This window comes from Leucoraja erinacea, chromosome 33 (genome assembly GCF_028641065.1).
Source record: "Leucoraja erinacea ecotype New England chromosome 33, Leri_hhj_1, whole genome shotgun sequence".
Classification (NCBI taxonomy): domain Eukaryota; kingdom Metazoa; phylum Chordata; class Chondrichthyes; order Rajiformes; family Rajidae; genus Leucoraja; species Leucoraja erinaceus.
Genome location: NC_073409.1, coordinates 19,048,420 through 19,064,020, shown reverse-complemented (window position 1 = coordinate 19,064,020; position 15,601 = coordinate 19,048,420). Strand labels below are relative to the sequence as shown.

The window sequence follows — 15,601 nt, the reverse complement described above, 5'->3', positions numbered from 1 at the left end:
GAATTGGACGCCACAGATTGTGTTGAATTAAAGTTAATGAAAAAACAAAACATTGCGGCATTTTGAACTCACGTCGAGATTAACTGGTTGGTAACTACCTGGTCTATCTTGAGGAGCAGAGAGTTTAGAAGTTGTTTAATAATGGAAAAATTGTAATGATTGCAGCATGAATATGTGATACAAAGTGCTGGAGTAACTCAGTGTGTTAGACAGCCCTTCAGCCCACCGAGTTCACACCACCCATCAATCACCCGTTCAATATTATTCTACTTTCCCACTCTACACATTATGGGCAATTTACAGAAGCTAATTAACCACCCAAACCTGCACTAACATCTACATCAATGATGTTTCAGACTTTGGACTTTAGAGATACAATGGGGAAACTTCTACCCACCTTGTCTGCATCGACCAGCGATCACCCCATGCCCTACACACACTAGGGAACTAATTACATTTTTTACTGATGCCAATTAACCTACGAACCTGTACGTCTTTGGCGTGTGGGAGGAAACTGGAGTCCCCGGACAAAACCCAAGCGGTTACAGGGAGAACATGCAAGCTTCACATAGACAACACAGAGGTCAGGATCGAACCCGGGTTTTTGATGCTGTGAGGCAGCGGCTTTACCAGCTATGCCACTGTTGACTCCCTAATATATGACGTTAGACACGGAATTATCCTCACACCTACAGCTATGGACCCTAGAGTGCAATGACAGATAGGGATTTTATTACCACCTGCACAAAGATGGTGCAAATTCCGTGATCATTTATTGGGATATGTTGGCAGAGTACTGGATGGGTGGCACGGTGGCGCAGCGGTAGAGTTGCTGCCTTACAGAGCCAGAGACCCGGGTTCAATCCCGACCACGGGTGCTGTCTGTACGGAGTTTGTATGTTCTCCCCATGACCACGTGGGTTTTCTCCTGGTGTTCTGGTTTCCTCCCACACTCCAAAGACGTACAGATTTGGCGTCGGTAAAAATTGTGATTTGATCCTAGTGGGTAGGATAGTGCTAGTGTACGGGGTGATCACTGGTCAGCGTGGACTAGGTGGGCTGAAGGGCCTGTTTCCAAGGCTGCATCTCTAAAGTCTAAAAGTGAAGCAGCGGCTGTTACAGCATTAAAGCTTGAGTGCAGTAAAAGCAACGACACCAGACTTCAGTGGAACTGAGTTCCAGAGCGATTTCAGTGCATCTGGGCTAATATTGAGTGCATGCACCAGAGAATGCATTTCTATGCAGTGGGGCTTAGAGGACTTTGATGATTGAATGCTTTCATGATCCCACATTTGGATCCATTGATTTCAAGGAACTGAATGTCACGATGGGAACAGGATGAGCAGACTCTCGTCTGGTAACAAGCTTCTCTTTTCCATCTCCCTGTCATGGTATAGGCACGAGAATGAAGAGGATAACTAATTACCTGCTGATCAGGCAACCGACAATGAAATAAACCGGCATCCCTCAACAAAGAGTAAATAAAGACAGGCACAAAATGCCGGAGGAACTCAGCGGATCAGGCAGTATCTCTGGAGAAAAAGGATGGGTGAGGTTTCGGGTCGGGTAACTCTTTTCAGACATCCTTTTTCTCTGAGATGCTGCCGGACCCACTGAGTTACTCCAGCACTTTGTGTCTATCTTTGGTATAAACCAGCATCTGCAGTTTTTTTGTTTCTACAAACTCTGACCACAGAACCAGGCCCTTCAGCCCACAATGTCCGTGCCAAACATGGATGCCAAGTTCAACTAATCTCCTCTGCCTGCATGTGATCCATATCCCTCCATTCCCTGCATATCCATGTGCCTATCTAAAAACCTCTTAAATACCACTATTACATCTGTTGCCACCATTCAATGGAGGCCAATTCACTGGATGTTTTCAAGAGAGAGTTAGATTTAGCTCTTAGGGCCAATGGAATCAAGGGATATGGGGAAAAAGCAGGAAAGGGATACTGATTTTGGATGATCAGCCATGCTCATGTTGAATGGTGGTCCTGGCTCGATGGGCCAAATGGCCTACTCCTGCACTTATTTTCTATGTTTCTATGTTCCAGATACCCACCACTAAAAAAATATACTCTGCACATCTTCTTGAAACTTTGGTCCTTTCATCTCACAGCTATGTCCTTGACATAGAAACATAGAAAATAGGTGCGAGAGGAGGCCATTCGGCCCTTCGAGCCAGCACCGCCATTCATTGTGATCACGGCTGATCGTCTCCAATCAATAACCCGTGCCTGCCTTCTACCCATATCCCTTGATTCCACTAGCCCCTAGAGCTCTATCTAACTCTCTCTTAAATCCATCCAGTGACTTGGCCTCCACTGCCCTCTGTGGCAGGGAATTCCACAAATTCACAACTCTCTGGATGAAAACGTTTTTTTCTCACCTCAGTCTTAAATGGCCTCCCCTTTATTCTAAGACTGTGGCCCCTGGTTCTGGACTCGCCCAACATTGGGAACATTTTTCCTGAATCTAGCTTGTCAAGTCCTTTTATAATTTTATATGTTTCGCTACGATATCCCCTCATCCTTCTAAACTCCAGTGACATATCCTCGTTGGGACAAAAGGTTCTCTGTCTTCCCTTTCTATGCCTTTTATAATTTTATACATTTCTAACAGGCCCCTCAAACTCCGACATTCCAGAGAAAACAACACAAGCTTGTCTAACCTTCCTTATGTAATACTCTCGAATCCAGGTGTCCTTCTGGTAAATCTCTTCTGCATCTTTTCCAAAACCTCTACATCTTTCCTGCAATGGGCAACAAGTCTATATATAATACTTCAAATGCAACCCAACCAAAGGCCTCCAAAGGTGCAACATGACTTCCTGACTCTTCTACTCTGATGAAGGCAAGCATACCATGAGCCTCCTCTACCACGCTATCTACTAGTGCTGCCACTTTCAGGGAGCTATGGACTTGGAGCCCAAAATCCCTCTGGACATCAATGCTTTTAAGGGTCTTGCCATGAACTGTATACTTTCCTCTTGAATTCAACCTCTGAAAATGTAATTAGAGTATACAGATATCCCACCGGTTAAAACACAGTCTATTCTCAATGTCTTTTGGTACAGAATTTGCCATGCTCCGATCATGATTAAAAAAAGGTACTCAGGTAGAGAATATGAATCAAAGTGCTTAGTACCTTCTGCTGTTGTGGGCTCATCGACAATTGCCACAGTATCCGGTGAGATTTGAGGCGGAATTGTTGAGAGGAGGACAGGTGCGGGAGGTGTAACTGCTAGGACCTCCACAGTCTCTGGATGTTCTTCAGCCGTTGAGCTGTCTATTGATACTGAAGAAACCTCCTCAATTTCACGCTGACCTTCCTCGGGCAGTTTGACTTCTACATGGGTTGTTTCCACAACTGTCTGTCTTGCAATGGAAGAGTCCGTAACACCAGGTGCTATGGGGACGGGCATAACGGAGGGTTCAGCAGGAACCTCAGGAGCTCCTGAAGGCTCTTCATCCACTTCAGGATCTTTGCTAATGTCTATGATTCTCGAAGTAATGATTGTCTGGGAAAATCCGGAAGGTTCGCCGCTAACCTCGTCTGGTTTTCCAGTGACGTCCAGCTCTCCGCTCACAACCGGAGTCCCAGACGGTTCCCCACTTATGTCCGGAGCGCCAGACGCCACACCGCTGACTTCAGGAATACCGGATGGCTCGCCACTAATATCTGGAATACCGGATGGGATCTCATGTATCTCAGGAACCCCGGATGACTCCCCACTTATGTCGGGAACGCCGGATGGGATCCCACTCATCACATCAAGCCCCGATGACTCTCCGCTGATATCGGGAATGCCGGATGGACTCCCACTAATCTCAGGCAGCCCAGAGGGCTCCCCGCTTAGGTCGGGAATACCGGATGTAATCCCACTTATCTCAGGAACCCCAGATAGCTCCCCACTTATGTCGGGAATGCCGGATGCTTCTGCGGATATTTCAGGGATCCCAGAAGGCTCCCCACTGGTGTCAGGAATATGTTCTTCAATCAGTCCCTTCCCCAACTCCACAAACTCAGTGGCCACCGTTGGGTACTGTTGGTCCTCTGTTGTAATGAGGACCACCTGAATCCCTGAAGCTTCACCACTTACATCCACAGCTTCCAACTTCTCCCCACTGCTCTCCGGCATTCCAGAAGGTTCCCCACTAATGTCAGGTATTCCAGAAGGTTCCCCACTAATGTCAGGTATTCCAGAAGGTTCTCCACTTAGATCAGATATTCCAGAAGGTTCTCCACTCAGATCAGATATTCCAGAAGGTTCTCCACTGAGATCAGATATTCCAGATGGTTCTCCACTTAGATCAGATATTCCAGAAGGTTCGCCACCTAGATCAGGTATTCCAGAAGGTTCTCCACTTATATCCAATATTCCAGAAGATTCTCCACTTTGATCGGGCATTCCAGAAGGTTCTCCACTAAAATCAGGCATTCCGGAAAATTCCCCACTGATATCAGGTATTCCAGAGGGTTCCCCACTTATATCCAATATTCCGGAAGATTCTCCACTGACATCTGGAATTCCAGAAGGTTCCCCACTAATGTCAGGTATTCCAGAAGGTTCCCCACTTAGATCAGGTATTCCGGAAGGTTCCCCACTAATGTCAGGTATTACAGAAGGTTCTCCGCTTGTATCCAATATTCCAGAAGATTCTCCACTTATATCAGGTATTCCAGAAGGTTCTCCACTAACATCTGGAATTCCAGGTTCCCCACTAATGTCAGGGATTCCAGAAGGTTCTCCACTTAGATCAGGTATTCCAGAAGATTCTCCACTTATATCCAATATTCCAGAAGATTCTCCACTTATATCAGGTATTCCAGAAGGTTCCCCACTAATATCTGGAATTCCAGAAGGTTCCCCACTAATGTCAGGTATTCCAGAAGGTTCTCCACTAACATCGGGTATTCCCGAAGGTTCTCCACTTACATCTGGAATTCCAGAAGGTTCTCCACTTATGTAGGGTATTCCAGAAGGTTCTCCACTTAGATCAGGTATTCCGGAAGGTTCTCCACTTATATCCAATATTCCAGAAGATTCTCCACTTACATCTGGAATTCCAGGTTCCCCACTTATGTCAGGTATTCCAGAAGGTTCTCCACTAACATCTGGAATTCCAGAAGGTTCTCCACTTATGTCAGGTATTCCAGAAGGTTCTCCACTAACATCTGGAATTCCAGAAGGTTCTCCACTTATGTCAGGTATTCCAGAAGGTTCTCCACTAACATCTGGAATTCCAGAAGGTTCTCCGCTTATGTCGGATATTCCAGAAGGTTCTCCACTAACATCTGGAATTCCAGAAGGTTCTCCACTTATGTCAGGTATTCCAGAAGGTTCTCCACTAACATCTGGAATTCCAGAAGGTTCCCCACTAACATCTGGAATTCCAGATGGTTCTCCGCTAACATCTGGAATTCCAGAAGGTTCTCCACTTATGTCAGGTATTCCAGACGGTTCTCCACTTACATCTGGAATTCCAGAAGGTTCTCCACTTATGTCAGGTATTCCAGAAGGTTCTCCACTAACATCTGGAATTCCAGAAGGTTCCCCACTTATGTCGGGTATTCCAGAAGGTTCCCCACTTATGTCGGGTATTCCAGAAGGTTTTCCACTAACATCTGGTATTCCAGAAGGTTCTCCACTTATGTCGGGTATTCCAGAAGGTTCTCCACTAATACCCGGTATTCCAGAAGGCAGTCCACTAATATCAGGTATTCCAGACGGTTCCCCGCTCACTTCAGCTTCTGGCAGAGGCGTTACATCAGCAGATCCTGGAAGAAAATACAAAAAGGAATCTTAAATCACAGGCAAATTGCAGAGCAAACATTGCTTGTTTGGACACCATTTTAGATCCTCATACGTGAAGAAATACCAACAACATTCTCACCTGCATCCTTCATGTCATAGATATTTTAAAATAAGGATTACTTGAACATACTTTGCAATGAACTATTCTTCAATTCAAGTCACTTTTATTTCTATAGCACATTTAACAAACAACTCTCGTTGACCAAAGTTTACATTGGTGGAGGTACTAACATTATACAACAGTGGTTCATAGATGCATAAAAGTACATGCATAAATACATACATATAGCCCTCCCTCAGAGGACGTCAAGAAAGGTTTGAGAGTAAAGATGAGTTTTGAGTCTTGACTTAAAAGAGTCAATGGAGTTCTGATGCGAAGAGGGATGCTGTTTCACAGTCTAAGAGTGTTCTATGTTCTATCTTATACCCCCCCCCCCCCCCCCCCCCCCCCCCCCCCCCCCCCCCCCCCCCCCCCCCCAGAAAGCAATTAGTGACCTGGTGCACACCAGCAATAACTTCCAGTGAGATTGAACCAAATGGAGTGAAATGGGACTAGCCCTGAATGATAACTTGGTTGGTACGGACGAGTTGGGCTGAAGGGCCTGTTTCCATGTTGGATGGCTGTATGAATCAATTGATCTGATCCAACTGCAGGTTCAAGGCCACGCATCTGACTCGCATCCTTTAGCACTTAGCATTTAGCACATCCTTCAGCTAAATCAAGTGATATGGGAAAAAAATCAGGAACAGGGTACTGATTTTGGATGATCAGCCATGATCATATTGAATGGCGGCGCTGGCTTGAAGGGCCTAATGGCCTAGTCCTGCACCTATTTTCCATGTTTCTATGTTTCTCTGTTTCTATCCCCCTTCTCTTATCACGGCCTCTAAGACAAGATAAAACCAGCTTCTATACGATAGAACATTATTTATCCCTGGAGGGAAAAATATAGTTCTATCTTATCGCATCTTATATCGTTATCTTGTCTTGGTCTGGTGTCTTGTCTTAGTCTTACTCTGTCTTATCTTGTCTGGTGCTACCTATGCCAGGGGCACTGCTAGTTATTAGTCCGAAGGGGGGATTGCCATATCCAGCCCAACTAAAAACAGGTTCTGTTATTTCTTGTCATCTGTTATCATCTGTCTATTTCTTGGCCCATTGTTCATGTTCATAAATGATAAGAATTAGGCCATTACGGAGTAGACTTGATGGGCCGAATGGCCCAATTCTTATCATTCATGAACATGAACAATGGGCCAACAATGGGTCAATCATGGCTGATCCATCTCCCCCTCGTAACCCCATTCTCCTGCCTTCTCCCCATAACCCCTGACACCCGTACCAACCACAGGTTAGAGAGCTCCAAATCCTCATGTTTCTACAGATATGCCGCAGAAAGCATTTTATCACAGCATGCTTTGGGGACAGCTCCATCCAAGACCGCAAGAAATTGCAGAGAATTGTGGACGCAGCCCAGACCATCACGCAAACCAACCTTCCTTCCATTGACTCCATCTACACCTCACACTGCCTTGGCAAGGCCAGCAGCATAATCAAGGACATGTCTCACCCCTGGTCACTCCCTCTTCTCCTCTCTTCCATCAGGCAAAAGGTATAGAAATGTGTACTTCAGTATACTGTAGACGGCTCAATTGTAATCATGTATTGTCTTTCTGCTGACTGGCTAGCATGCTACAAAAGCTTTTCACTGTACCTCGGTACACGTGACAATAAACTAAACGAAACTAAACTAAAAAAATATGGTGACAGTTCATGCTCCATCATTCTTTCAGGCACTGAGTTTCAGATACCTCATTAAATGACAGGAGCAGAATTAGGCCATTCGGGCCATCAAGTCTACCCCGCCATTCAATCCTGGCTGATCTATCCTTCCCTCTCAACCCCATTCTCCTGCCTTTTCCCCATAACTCTTCACATCGGTACCAATCAAGAATCTATCTTTCTCTGCCTGAACAATATCCATCGACTTAGCCTCTACAGCTTTCTGTGGCAATGAATTCCACAGATTCACCATCTTGTCTCAACCTCCCCTCATTTTAACCACCTCGATTACATTCCCCTTCAGTCTTTAACATTATAGCTGGTGGGCACCTTTAGAAATGAAGGGATGGATTTGGAGATATATAACGTACAGCGTGTTAATGGTGGACAGTTCAGTTCCTCTAACATTGAGTGCTTAGACAATAGGTGCAGGAGTAGGCCATTTTGCCCTTCAAGCCAGCACCACCATTCAAAGTGATCATGGCTGATCACCACAATTAGTACCCTGTTCCTGCCTTCTCTCCATATCCCTTAACTCCACTATCCCTAAGAGCTCTATCTAATGCTCTCTTGAAAGCATCCAGAGAACCAGCCTCCACTGGCCTCTGAGGCAGAGAATTCCACACACTCACAACTCTCTGTGTGAAAAAGTTTTTCCTCATCTCTGTTCTAAATGGCTTACCATTTATTCTTAAACTATGGCCCCTGGTTCTGGATTCCCCCAACATCGGGAACATGTTTCCTGCCCCTAGCCTGTCCAAAACCTTAGTCTAGTATATTACTAAAAGTCTGTTCTTGACCGGTTCTGGCCATCTGTGCTGCGATTTCCGAGAGAACGGCGCCACCTACAGCCGTCATTTTTGGCCACCTTGCTCAGAGCCCCCCTCCGCCGCATGTGTGCCGAGGATTTTTCCCGTCGAAGGAAAATGACAGAGATATTAATGTTTTTACAAAATTCCCAATTCTCTCTGCTGCTCCCACTGGCAGCAGGGGGGAGGGACTATAAAACCAGGAAGTGGTGTGCCTCACAGTCTCTTCAAGATGGAGGAAGGCAGAGGGTCACATTTCTCTGAGCTGTGAATAACACTGAACACATGTCAACTCAAATTTAAGTGCCCTTAGTGGTTCTAAAATGCTTGCAGAATGTATCTATTATTTCTAAAGTTTGCAAAAAAATTGTCTATTGGTTCGAAAGCTTGCAAAAAAATTCTCTATTGGTTCTAGAGCTTGCAAAAAATGTCTATTGGTTCTAAAGCTTGCAAAAAATGTCTATTGGTTCTAAAGCTTACAAAAAAGTCTATTGTTTCTAAAGCTTTAAAAAAAAAAGACTATTGTTTCAAAAGCTTGCACCCCCCACTGGTCAGCAATATTGGAAGTGGTGCAGAGGTGGAATATTGCATTGGGGGACCAGCCCTCCCGTGTGAAGCTGGGACCCAACGGGTCCCACTTAGACTAGTAATCTTATATGTTTCAATAAGATTCCCTCTCATCCTTCTAAACTCCAGAGGGTACAAGCCCAGCCGCTCCAATCTATCAACATATGACAGTCCCTCCATCCCGGGAATTAACCTCGTTGATCTACCCTGCACTCCCTCAATAGCAAGAATGTCCCTCCTCATGTTTGGAGACTAAAACTGCACATAATACTCCAGGTGCTTGGTTGTAATAGCCCTGTCCCACGGTATGAGCTCATTCCAAGAGCTCTCCCGAGTTTTAAAAAAAATCAAACTCGTGGTAAGCACATAGAATGAACGTAGCGGGTACATCGGAGCTCGGGGACGTCTCTTAGCGGCTCGTAACGCCACTGGTGGGTACTCGGGAAACGCGGTAAGCTCGGGAATACTCAAGAAGGTTTTTCAACATGTTGAAAATGTCCACGAGAGCCCCGATTACCGACGAGCGGCCATTACGGTAAATCTCCGAGTTCGAATCATGGCAAACTCGGGAGAACTCTGAATGAACTCGTACAGTGGGACAGGGTGTTCTAGCTCGATGAATACCATCACCCTGCCTTCCCCTCAATAAACTCACCGGGTTCTGCTGTGGGAGTTGCCGATGGAAAGACGGTTCCAGCCTCTTCGGTTGTGATGTACAGATCTGGGATGGCTCCTGTGGTGGGCTCAGAAGCCTGGGGTGCTGTCGATGATTCAGGGGGCAAGACCGCCACATGCGGTGCCACCTGGGTTGCTATGGTCTCTTCGATCAAACCCATGGTGGCGGTGGGCGGCTCAGCGGTCTCCTTGATGAAGAGATCAGTTCTGCCTTGTTCCGCCTCCTCAGGCTGCACGGTCCTGGCAACCTCGGGAGTCCACGTGACTTGCTCCACCAGGATCACAGGCACCGTCAGCTTCACCACCGCTGGCTCCTCCGTCACCACAGGGACAACGGTCTCTAAAACAAGGACGGGGACAAGACAACAGAAATTCGGGAGATCAATAGTTGAAGCATTACCGCAGACAAACAGGGTGGCACGGTGGCACAGCTGGTAGAACTGCTGCCTCACAGCGCCAAAGACCCGGGTTCAGTCCCGACCAACTAAATCACTGCGCCAGAGACCAGCGTTCGACCCTGACCTCAGGTGCTGTCTATGTGGAGTTTGCACATTTTCCCTTTGAGAATAAGGCAAAAACGGGAAAGCAGAATATTATCTAAATGGTGGCCGACTGGGATAGGGGGAGATGCAGCGAGACCTGGGTGTCATGGTACACCAGTCATTGAAGGTAGGCATGCAGGTGCAGCAGGCAGTAAAGAAAGCGAATGGTATGTTAGCTTTCATTGCAAAAGGATTTGAGTATAGGAGCAGGGAGGTTCTACTGCAGTTGTACAGGGTCTTGGTGAGACCACACCTGGAGTATTGCGTACAGTTTTGTCTCCAAATCTGAGGAAGGACATTATTGCCATAGAGGGAGTGCAGAGAAGGTTCACCAGACTTATTCCTGGGATGTCAGGACTGTCTTATGAAGAAAGACTGGATAGACTTGGTTTATACTCTCTAGACTTTAGAAGATTGAGAGGGGATCTTATAGAAACTTACAAAATTCTTAAGGGGTTGGACAGGCTAGATGCAGGAAGATTGCTCCCGATGTTAGGGAAGTCTAGGACAAGGGGTCACAGCTTAAGGATAAGGGGAAAATCCTTTAAAACCGAGATGAGAAAAACTTTTTTTCACACAGAGAGTGGAGAATCTCTTGAACTCTCTGCCACAGAGGGTAGTTGAGGCCAGTTAATTGGCTATATTTAAGAGGGAGTTAGATGTGGCCCTTGTAGCTAAGGGGATCAGAGGGTATGGAGAGAAGGCAGGTACGGGATACTGAGTTGGATGATCAGCCATGATCATATTGAATGGCGGTGCAGGCTCGAAGGGCCGAATGGCCTACTCCTGCACCTAATTTCTATGTTACTATGTTCTATGTCTATGTAATATGGCAATAAAACACTCTTGACTCTTGTTCCATACACTCGCCACCCTTTGTGTGAAAAAGTGACCCCTCAGGTTCCTACTAAATCTATAATTGAATTGATCAGCCAAGGCTCGCTACGAAGATTGTTGGGATGAAGAAGATGTTTAATGGGGAGAGACTGGGCAGAGTGTGGATTTGTGAAGAGGGCCTGGAGAATGATGCAAGGGTCATTGTCATGGTTCTGTGGCTCTGTGGAGAATGGTTCTGTGTAGCTCTGATTTACGGGCTGTTCACAGGGACACACATGGAGACATATGTCGTGCTGCTGGAAACACCTTCGGCTCAGTGAAAGACGCTCTTTGGTCGGCTTGGACTTTGTTGGCCTCCCAGCGGAGCGAGATGTCCGTTGGGGAATGTTGCCGACTGGCCCGCTCTAGACGGCAGATGTACGTGCTGAGGGCCGCGCTGAAGCTCGGTGCAGCCAACGCCAAGGCTCGGTGGGGGAGGACCACAGCTTAGGGTCCTTCTGTTGCTGGACACTGGGGGCAGGGTGCGGTGGAGACACCCCTCAAACAAGGAAAGGCATGCAGAAACAGGGCCACAAGAGTGGCAAGGGTGATTTGTGTAAAGAAAAAGGGAGTTGTTAACACTACTGAGTATGACATTGAATGTATTGAATGTAACAAAGAATGTGTGAAAAGTTTTGTTTTGTATAGATTTTAAAATTGAGAATAATAAAAGGCATGGTGGCGCAGCGGTAGAGTTGCTGACTCACAGCGCCAGAGACCCGGGTTTGATCCTGACTACGGATGCTGTCTGTACGGAGTTTGTACGTTCTCCCAATGACCTGTGTGGGTTTTCTCCAAGATCTTCAGTTTCCTCGCACACTCCAAAGACATACAGGTTTGTAGGTTAATGGGCTTGGTATAAATGTATCAATGTAGAATTGTCCCGAGTGTGTGTCGGATAACTGGTCGGCATGGACTCAGTGGGCCTAATGGCCTGTTTCAACGCTGTATCTCTAAACTAAACTCAACTGTATTGGTTGATGGGGTTCAGAAGAATAAGTGTTGATGTCCTTGAGACATGTAAGATTCTGTGGGGGCTTAACACTGAGAGGATGTTTCCATGGGGGAGCCATGTAGAAATAGGAAGCACGGTCCCAAGGCAAGTGGAAGCCCATTCAAAGCAGGAGTTACTTCCATCAGAGGGCAAAGAGTCAAGGATCAAGAGTGTTTAATTGTTATCTGTACTGACAACAGAACAATGATAATCTCACTGGCTTTAACTTAACAACACTGTAGACACAATACAAGTTATAGGATATAAGAAACAAAAAAAATCAATAAGCTAACAGCCACTCTGCCACAGAAAGTAGTTGAGGACAGTTCATTGGCTATATTTAAGAGGGAGTTAGATGTGGCCCTTTGGCAAAAGGGATCAGGGGGTATGGAGAGAAGGCAGTTACAGGATACTGAGTTGGAAAATGATCAGCCATGATCATATTGAATGGCGGTGCAGGCTCGAAGGGCCGAATGGCCTACTCCTGCACCTATTTTCTGTGTTTCTATGTTTCTATGTCTATACGAGTGTAACTGAACAGCAACCCAAGGCAGCCCATAGGATTTCACAGACACAAAATGCTGGAGTAACTCAGGCGGGATTTCATAGTGTTAAGGGCCTGTCCCAAATTTCACGACCTAATTCACGACCTTTGCCGAGTTTGCCCTTAATTTATACTCGCAGCATGGTCGTCACGAGGTCGTAGGAGGTCATAGGTGGGTCGTGATGCTAGTCGTAGGTACTCGTGGCATCAAGTAGGTCGGGGCGTTTTTTCAACATGATGAAAAATGTCCACGAGTAAAAAAGGTTTTGAATTAGGTTGTGAAAGTGGGACAGGCCCTTTAGTCTAACACAGGTTAGTGTAGAGCAGTGTTCAAATAAATGATGGATTTTAGGAAGAAGCTATTCTTGAACCTAATGGTTACGTTTTTCAGACTCCCACACCTTCTTCCTGACGGCAGGAGTGGTGAGGGTGGTGTGGGTCTTTAATGATGCTGGCTGGCTTTTTGAGGCAGCATCTCCTGTACCTCCCCTTTGATGGTGGGGAGGTCAGTACCTGTGATGGACCAGGCCGTCTACCACTCTCTCCTTCGTTCCTGGGCGTTTGTGGAGTCATTGTGAAGGAGGGATATTTGGACTATTGGGCATTCAACAGAGACAGGGAGCAGCATTGACTGATTGGGATGAAGCCTAGATCACCTCAGCAACAATCCTATTGAACAGCAGAGTTGCTTTGAGGCAGCACCTTGTTTCTTCTGATCTTATGCTTTGTCTCAGGATGGAAATGCCAAAGACTTGTGGGCATCACTTTACGGTGAGCGGGGCAAAGTTGAAAAGAGATGTGCAGGGCAATTTGTTCACACAGACAGTGGTGATGGAGTCAGATACAATAGTGAGGTTTAGGAGACTTTTATTTATGGGGAATATGCAGGGAATGGAGGGATATGGATCACGTGCAGGTCGAGGAGATTAGTCAATCTTGACATCATGTTTGGCAAAGACATTGTGGGCCAAATGGCCTGTCCCTGTGCTGTATTGTTCTCTGTTCTATATTGACCCAGACACCTGTTACTTGGCAGTGGCTTGAGGGTCAGATATAGGATCATGTAGAACAGCCTGCAGACTGCCCCGTAAACAAGAAGCGTGGGTTGCATGTACGGCAAACCACACAGCCGTGTACTTCAGTTCCAACTCTGAAGACAGAATTACATCGACACGGTGGCGCAGCAATAGAGTTGCTGCCTCACAGCGCCAGAGACCGACCTTCAATCCTGACCACGGGTGCTGTCTGTACAGAGTTTGTACGTTCTCCCTGTGACCTGCGTGGGTTTTCCCCAGGTGCTCCGAAGACGTACATGTTTGTAGGCTAATTGGCTTGGTAAAATTGTAAAATGTCCCTTGCGTGTGATAGTGTTAGTGTGCATGGATCGCTGGTCGGCATGTACTTGGTGGGCCGATCGCTGGGCAGCATGCACTTGGTGGGCCGAAGGGCCGGTTTCCACACTGTATCTACTAACTTAACTAAAACTAAAACTGATGATAATATTTCTCATTTTATTGCTTTTCTCAGCCACTTTGCAATTTATGGAAGTTGATTGAGAAAGAACTGGTACTGCATCATTTACTTGGCAATGGGTCTTCATTCAATGAGGTTGGATGGGGTCATAATGCATCAATTCTACAATGTGTTGTTAAAAGGATGCAGAGAAGATGTATGAGGAAGTTACCAGGGCTCAAAGGCCTGAGCTATAGGGAGAGGTTGAGCAGTCTAGGATTTTATTCCTTGGAGCGCAGGAGCACGAGGGGTGATCTTGTAGCAGAGTATAAGATAATAGATATTGTAAATACATAGTATTTTACCCAGATTAGGGGAATCAAGAACCCGAGGGCAGAGGTTTCAGGTTAGGGGGGAGAGATTTATAGGAACTTGAGGGGCAACATCTTTACACAAAAGTTGTTGTGTATATATGGAACGAGCTGTCAGAGAAGGGAGTTGAGGCAGTTCCTATCACAATGTTTAAACAAACATGGATAGGACAGGCTTATAGAGTTACGGGTCAGATGCAAGCAGGTGGGACTAATGCGAATGGGACATACTGGTTGGCATGGGCAAGTTGGGCTGAAGGGCCAGTTTCCACGCTGTGTTAGTCTATGATTCGTGGTGGCACAGTGGTAGAGTTGCTGCCTTACAGCACCGGAGACCCAGGTTCGATCCTGACTGCGGGTGCTGTCTGTACGGAGTTTTACAATCTCCCCGTGACCTGAATGGGTTTTCCCCAGGTGCTCTAGTTTTCTCCCACACTCCAAAGACGTACAGGTTTGTAGGTTAATTGGCTTGGTAAAATTGTAAATTGTCCTTAATGTGTGTAGGCTAGTGCTAGTGTACAGGGTAACCGCTGGTCAGCACAGACTTGGTGGGCCGAAGGGCCTGTTTCCGCGCCGTATCTCTAAACTAAATTAAAACTAAAATTTAGGCACCATTTTCTCATTGTAGTGTAGATGGGGTATGTTGTTCGGCGTGGGCAAGTTGGGCCGAAGGGCCTGTTTCCACACTGTATGACTCTATAACTCTTTGAGTCTTCATCTTCCTTGTATTGAGTAAGGTGAATGGCACTTTGGTCAAACTCACCTCTGAAGCAGTAAACGTCGTAGCGTGAATGGGGGTCGGGGTAGCCAGTCTGATCCACGTTCAGGTAGATGGTTCGGACTCCGGCCTGCCCATTGCCGCAGTAGGGCCTGGGGGTTTGGATGGGGTACCTCACGCTGCCATCCGAGATCCAGCCCGCGCGGCACCTGTCCATGCCCTGCTTCCACGCCGCGTACAGCTGCCCCGTGGTGGCCATCTTAGCGTTGTGGCTGACGCAGTAGTCAACCGCTTCATCGTATGTGAACCCATCAGCCACCGTCGCGTGGAATACCTTCCCTGTAAATCGCATGCAGAAACGGTGAGGCAAACTCAACAGGGTTTGGTGCATTAAGACTTATTCTACCTTTCTAAGAATATTTAATATATAGCATTATTGGGCAAATAGC

At 46.5% G+C, this 15,601-nt stretch overlaps 1 protein-coding gene across 2 annotated transcripts in view; it reads right to left on the bottom strand.

The window, feature by feature from the left end:
* Window positions 1-15,601, bottom strand: part of LOC129712773 (aggrecan core protein-like) — a 93,188-nt gene that overhangs the window by 22,796 nt on the left and 54,791 nt on the right. For both annotated transcript variants that reach the window (XM_055661496.1, XM_055661497.1), the window contains exons 10-12: window positions 15,198-15,491; window positions 9,636-9,995; window positions 3,151-5,784 (exon numbers count right to left, since the gene is read on the bottom strand). In XM_055661496.1, coding sequence (XP_055517471.1) covers window positions 3,151-5,784; window positions 9,636-9,995; window positions 15,198-15,491 — 3,288 coding nt within the window. The remainder of the gene's footprint in view (window positions 1-3,150; window positions 5,785-9,635; window positions 9,996-15,197; window positions 15,492-15,601) is intronic.